The sequence below is a fragment of the Eriocheir sinensis genome, chromosome 2 (assembly GCF_024679095.1).
Source record: "Eriocheir sinensis breed Jianghai 21 chromosome 2, ASM2467909v1, whole genome shotgun sequence".
NCBI lineage: Eukaryota > Metazoa > Arthropoda > Malacostraca > Decapoda > Varunidae > Eriocheir > Eriocheir sinensis.
This window is the reverse complement of record NC_066510.1, coordinates 17,957,043-17,963,702: the sequence shown is the minus strand read 5'-3', so window position 1 is coordinate 17,963,702 and position 6,660 is coordinate 17,957,043. Positions and strand designations below refer to the sequence as shown.

The following is a 6,660-nucleotide window of genomic DNA, read 5'->3' as shown; positions in this document are numbered from 1 at the left end:
TCAGCTATGGGTTACACATGGAAGAAATAAAGAAATGCCATGCAATTTAAAATTCCCTAATTTCAATGCATTACTCCAAAACAAGGTAAGCAAAAACCTCAAGCAATATCTGCAATTTCTTGCATTTACTCTGAGCCCAATCAGTGGGGACTACTGTCATGATTTGTAAATACCTCAAAACTATTCTCAAGTACACTAGAATATAGGTAATGTCTACAATGATGTAACTACGGAAACCACCTACAATTACTTTATACCACTACTACTGATTAAAATTATGGGTGTTTTGTTATTTGCATCTGGCATGTCTGTTTGGGAAAGTGAATATCCCTACCTTGCACGGCCTCATACTACTATGGTTGGAGGTTGGTGTCAGTAAGGACATACAGTCACAAAGTATAATGGCCTAACTCCCAAATGGTGGCTTAGTGAAGAGCCACCACAAGGAGAACAAGGTTAACATTTATAAAGGGAAAATGCATTATGGTAAAAACAAGTTTTCATCCTTATTTTAAGCAGTTCCTACCTCATGACCAAAAGTCATCCTCCGGGGAGTCCCAGCCAGCCTCCTCCTTCTCATCTTTGCCAAAGTCCACTTGTCTGTCATACTCGTAACCAGGATCACCAGGTCGGACACAGTTTTTCTCAAAACTGCTGTTCATCACCTTTAAGTCAAAGGCTGTGGTTATAATACATATATTGTTTAAGTTTCATCTAACAGGTAATCACACCTAGTTACATCCCTATCTAAGCTTCGCATAAAAAATATTTGCTTTATCCAGAATAGTGTTCTATTAGGGTAACTTCATGATGAAGATATAGAATACTTTATCAAAGAGGAGTGGAGTGAATGATTTCATAACTAAAAAAGTGCAACCACAAGTGTTATTTTGAATTTTTCTTCTTTCCCTACATATGCACTGTTAGTTCTCCCGTCATTCTCATCACATGTCTTTAAGCTTCCTACCTTTTGTCAGACTAATAAGCTAACACCTAACACCAGTCAGACCTTTTTCTTCTTGTCCAGCGTAGTGTCATCCAGTTTGTTGAGGTCCTGGTGGGGGTCAACATTATACTCTCGGGCTGCTGATGCAGCTGCCTCCTCTACACTATGGCCACGTTCCACCTCTTGAAGGATGCGCAACATTTTCTCTATCTTGACATCCGGCACCTGCAATAAGTTAGATGCAATGGCTTGTGTCTGAAAATTGCTTTAATTGAAATTGGCAGTGGAATTCCTGAATCATAATCATCTAGCTTCATTCACATAAAAGCCAAAGATGAAACTTCACACTTGTGTACATTAGATTCCATTTCTAGTAAATAATCAGTCTTTATATATAGTTTCTTATGAACTACATAATATCCAGCAGATTTCCCACAAGGTCAACCTCCTCCACCTCAGAATACTTTTGGTATGATCTTTTTCAATAGTTTCTAAGTAGCTACTTACTTAAAAACAGCAATGTGCTGTGTCTCACATTCTTCAGGGTCAACTTACTTTATCTAGAAATTCCTTGTGCCTGTCTTTCATCTCCTTCAGTACATTTTCCACTGAGCCAAACTTGTTGAGGAACCTGATGGGCATCACACGGTAGCGCTCCTTCCCACGGCTGCTGCGGTACACCAGCGTCAGGGCCGGGGGCTGCGTGCGCACACCCAGCTTCAGGGGCTCCATGACTGCTGCTGAAAACTTGTCATTATGAACCATGGCAATGACACACTGGAAAGCTGTTGGTAAAAGGAAAGCTTTACATCTGTTCAAACATGAATATAAACTGCTGATTGATTTACCAAAGCTGTAAGAGGTTGTACGACACATGTACTTTCTACCATCACTTCAAAGTAGCTAGAATATATATATATATATATATATATATATATATATATATATATATATATATATATATATATATATATATATATATATATATATATAGAAAGATGAGGCAAAGCAATGAAAAATTTAAAGTTCCTGTTGTGGCTGGGGGGGGGGGGGGTTTACCAATGCCTTAATTACTCATATATACCATCTGCTGAATCACTCAGTTGATGTTAAGTTTATATTACGCCAATAATTAACTTCGCTTCACTGTTTGGGATGCTGGTTGTATGGTAGACCTGTAATTACTTGAATCACTCCAGAGAAGGTGGACTGGGGAGGTAAGGGGTCTGCCAAATCTTACCTACACTGATAGGCCATGCAGACTAAACTTATATTTTATTAAAGATGAGGTCTGACTTACTACTACAAAATCATTCCTGGTCTCTCCAGGGTCAGGCCTGATCAAGGATATATTTTCACATTTCTGGCAGGTGATACTAAGGGTCACAAGTTTAATATTATAGGGCTGAACATTACCAAACTGAAGCCACTACTACTACTATTGCAGCTGCTGCTACTGCTAACACTATTACTGCTGCTGCTATTTCTACCACTACTATTATTAAAGCTGATACTAAGGGTCACAAGTTTATTATGTTTTGTTGTTGAACGTTACCAGACTGAACCAAACGACGACTACTTATGCTACTATTACTTCTACTCTTATTACTACTACTACTACTACTGCTGCCAATGCTACTGCTGCTGCTCCTATTTCTACCACAAGTATCATTAATGCTTACCTCTATGACAATGTTCGAAGTCTAAAGTGTCCTCGTCATATCCTGAGGTGAGCTCTTCCTCCTCCCACTCTCCTTCAGGATTTCTGGACTCCCACTCTCCGCATATCCTTAATTTTCATCTCTACAGGCAACACGTCAAAGTATGCACATAGTTAATATATCTGGAATGCAGTCCTCTTTATGCTATTTACGTGACATGGGTGGGTGGGTGTCCTCGTGTGGTTGTCTCCGTGGCAGAATTTTAGCAGGAAGGGTTTTCCTGTAATGCAAGAATGTCCAGAATAATCACGTGGCAATGTTTATGTTTTGGAATGTTTGTTGTTGTTGTGGTGGTGGGCGTGGTCACTAGGGAGGTGATGATGGTGGTGGTGGTGTCAATGTTTGCAGCCTTTTCTACGGCACTCATTTAGGTCAAGATTTGCTACCCTCAATCTTTTTTTTACAGCAAAGGAAGCAGCTTAAGGAGACAAATTATGAGAATGGGAAGTATAGGGTAGATATAAGAGGAGGGAAACCATGGAGGGTGGATATATATATATATATATATATATATATATATATATATATATATATATATATATATATATATATATATATATATATATATATATATATATATATAGAGAGAGAGAGAGAGAGAGAGAGAGAGAGAGAGAGAGAGAGAGAGAGAGAGAGAGAGAGAGAATTTACATATATTTACATATAAAATCAGACCACACAGACCCCATGGTCTAGACTAGGTGGTCTGTCCCCTAAGTGATTGTACACTAATCAGATAGCTCCAAAACTTTGCATTTTTACTCTAGTTAATATTAGTTGAAGGAAGTGTCGGTCGAGCATGTTTTTAAAGGAGTCAATCGTGTGACACTGGACCACTGAAGGTGGTAGCTTATTCCGTTCTCGCACTACAACGTTAGTGAAGAAGAATTTGGTGCAGTCTGAATTTACTTGTCTACATTTAAGTTTTGTGCCATTATTCCTCGTTCGCAAGGTGACATCGATTATAAACAATTTTGATTTGTCCAAATTCGTAAATCCATTAAGTATTTTAAACATTCTATCAGTTTTCCTCTGAGGCGACGTTTCTCAAGAGAGAACATGTTAAGGGTGGAAAGCCTCTCGTCGTAGGGTTTGTTGCTCATGGAAGGGATCATTTTTGTTGCCCGACGTTGAACATCTTCTAATTTAGCAATGTCCTTTGCATGGTGGGGAGACCAAAACGATATCGCATATTCCAAGTGGGGTGTGACTAAACTATTGTAGAGCGGAAGTATTCTTTATTTTTGAATAAAAAGTTTATTTTAATAAAGCCCAACATTCTGTTCGCTTTATTTGCTGCATCGATGCATTGATGTGAGAATTTGAGGTTTGACGCGATTTTGACCCCCCAGGTCCTTGACGCATTGAACGCTTTTGAGTTTGACGCCGCGCATTTCGTAATCGAACTTCTTATTTCTTGTTCCAACTTGAAGGACCTGGCACTTATCTACATTAAAGGGCATCCCCTATCTATCAGACCAAGCTGAAATTTTATGCAAATCCTCTTGGAGGCTTTGCCTGTCTTCGTCAGTGAGAACCGAGTTACCAATCTTTGTGTCGTCTGCAAATTTACTAATGAGATTATTGATTCCAACATCCACATCGTTGATGTAAATAATGAAGAGCACTGGGCCAAGAACCGAGCCCTGAGGGACGCCACTAGTGACATTGGTGTACTTGACCGTCAATACCTAGTTGCTTTAATTTATAAAGTAATTTATGATGTGGAACTTTATCAAACGCTTTCTGGAAATCAAGATAGACTACGTCCAGTGATTTGGTTACGTCATAAACTGAGAAGAGGTCGTTATAAAAGGTCAATAGGTTTGATAGGCAGGATCTTTTGTTACGGAAGCCATGTTGTGAATCCTTAATTAATGAGTGGCTTTCAAGGTAACTCACAATTTTGTCTCTAATTATGCTCTCGAGTAGCTTACCTACAACTGAAGTTAGACTAATGGGCCTGTAATTACCCGGTATTTTTCTGTCTCCTTTCTTAAAAATCGGTGCTACGTTAGCCTCTTTCCAATCCGAAGGGACGATGCCTTGTCGCAAGGACATATTGTAAACGGTTGTGAGAGAGGAGAGTATTTCGCTCTTTGTTTTAAACAGTGTAGGATATATTTTGTCAGGTCCGGGACTATTATTTGTTTTAAGGGATTGGAAAGCCTTTAGGACTTCATCGGTAGTTATTACAAAGTTAATTATTACAAAGTTAAATTAAGTTATTACAGAGAGAGAGAGAGAGAGAGAGAGAGAGACGTACAGACAGACATGCAGACATAATAACGCCGCTTCGCTCAACACCGGCGTCATAAAGTCCGGACTCTCGCCGTTCTTTCCTCCCTCGACACACACACAATGAGACTCGCCGTAAAACTGAGCAGGTGTGTGGAGGAGCGGCGGCGGCGGTGTGTAGCCTATGCATCGGCCGCTCTCTCGTCGGTATATTCTCAGACGCCGCTTCCGCCTCTCACGCCAACTATATTTCCAAAAGGCAAAAAAGAAAATCAATCGGGCTCTCATGAGTGTTATTTTAGGTTCATTGTAGAGAAGAAGAGTCAAACTATATCACCAGGGTCATAAATCAACTCCTGGAAATGCCTACAACTCCTCTGAAAGTCTTGTCAAATGTGTGTGTGCTTGGGCGCCACGAAATGTATATGTCCTTCTCTCTTTCCGCTCTTCCTAAGAACTTCTCTCGAGCAGGGGGGGGGGGGGGAGGAGGAGGAGGGGGGGTAAGACACTACTGAAGACTGCTGAAGACAAACAATAAAGGCTACAATAGTTCCCTTCTTGAGCTGAGACGAATTAATTACTAAACAGCAGGATGAAATATGTGGGGAAATATATGCACGGTCTTCCTCCTCTTCCTCCTCCTCCTCTTCTCTATCTTCTGAGGACAACAACAACGGGGATAACATTATAGTAGTTTGTTTGTTTGTTTGTTTGGTGTTGAGGGAGAGTAAAGAAACGGCTGAGTAAATGCCAGCATTATTATTATTTTTTTTCCATAATGATTCTATTGTGTCTTAAGAGTGGAGGGTTTGCGTCTCTTTTCATCTCGTGTTGATGCAGAGAAAGTTAATATTGTTTTCGGGGCGTGTAAATTATTCTTAGCTGGAAAGACTTTGAGATGTTGTCTGAGATGCTGCGACTTCTCTCTCTCTCTCTCTCTCTCTCTCTCTCTCTCTCTCTCTCTCTCTCTCTCTCTCTCTCTCTCTCTCTCTCTCTCTCTCTCTCTCTCTCTCTCTCTCTCTCCCCCCCTCCCCCCAGCGTCTTCCCTCCTTGCCTTCTCTCTACCCGTCTCCACCAAGCTACATGATAGGCTTCGTTCCTCCCTCCCTCTTCAACACACGCCTTCCCTCTTCCTTTTCTTCCCTCTCTTCCTCTCTTACATTTTCATAGGAACTTCCATCTTTATTATAGCGGGATCTCTATACATTTATTCCCTTCCTTCCTTCCTTCCACTTCCTTCCCTCCCTCTTCAACGCACACCTTCCCTTTTCCTCTCCTTCCCTCTCTCCCATCCTCATAAGAACTCCCATTCCCATCTTTACTTTAGCGGAAACTCTACATTTATTCCCTTCTTCCTTCCTTCCACTGAACGGCCCCCTTAATTCCTTCCTTTTCTCAGACATCACATTTTCCCATTTTCCTTTCCCTCCCGCCAGAAACCATCTCTCTTTCCTTTCTAGGCACATCATTCCTCCTTGACTTCCATTCCATCGTCTTCCCTACATATGTTTTCCTCTTGAACTCTTCCTTCCTCCTTCCTACACAGGCTTCTTCATCGTTTTTATTTTTTTCACTTCTCCTTGCTTTCCATTCCATCACCTTCTCACGCATGTTCTCCCTCCCTCTTCCCTTCTTCCTTCCTTCCTTTCTCTCCACACAGGGTTGGTATCTTCCATCTTCAAACCTTCCACCGTTCTATCACACTCCTTGGTTTTCTTCTCTACTCCCCGCGTACCCACACACCCTCCCTCCCAC

The 6,660-nt window shown here is 40.9% G+C and overlaps 1 protein-coding gene across 5 annotated transcripts in view; it reads right to left on the bottom strand.

Moving 5' to 3' along the window:
* Positions 1–6,660, bottom strand: part of LOC127000560 (centrosomal protein of 19 kDa-like) — a 41,879-nt gene that overhangs the window by 3,774 nt on the left and 31,445 nt on the right. The window contains exons 3-6 of one of the 5 annotated variants that reach the window (XM_050864380.1): positions 2,629–2,887; positions 1,502–1,731; positions 1,010–1,171; positions 527–665 (exon numbers count right to left, since the gene is read on the bottom strand). In XM_050864380.1, coding sequence (XP_050720337.1) covers positions 528–665; positions 1,010–1,171; positions 1,502–1,711 — 510 coding nt within the window. In that variant the 5' untranslated portion in view covers positions 1,712–1,731; positions 2,629–2,887 and the 3' untranslated portion in view covers position 527. Of the gene's footprint in view, positions 1–526; positions 666–1,009; positions 1,172–1,501; positions 1,732–2,628; positions 3,000–6,660 lie in introns of those variants that run through there. The other 4 variants (XM_050864369.1, XM_050864403.1, XM_050864388.1 and 1 more) reach the window with 4 other exon arrangements.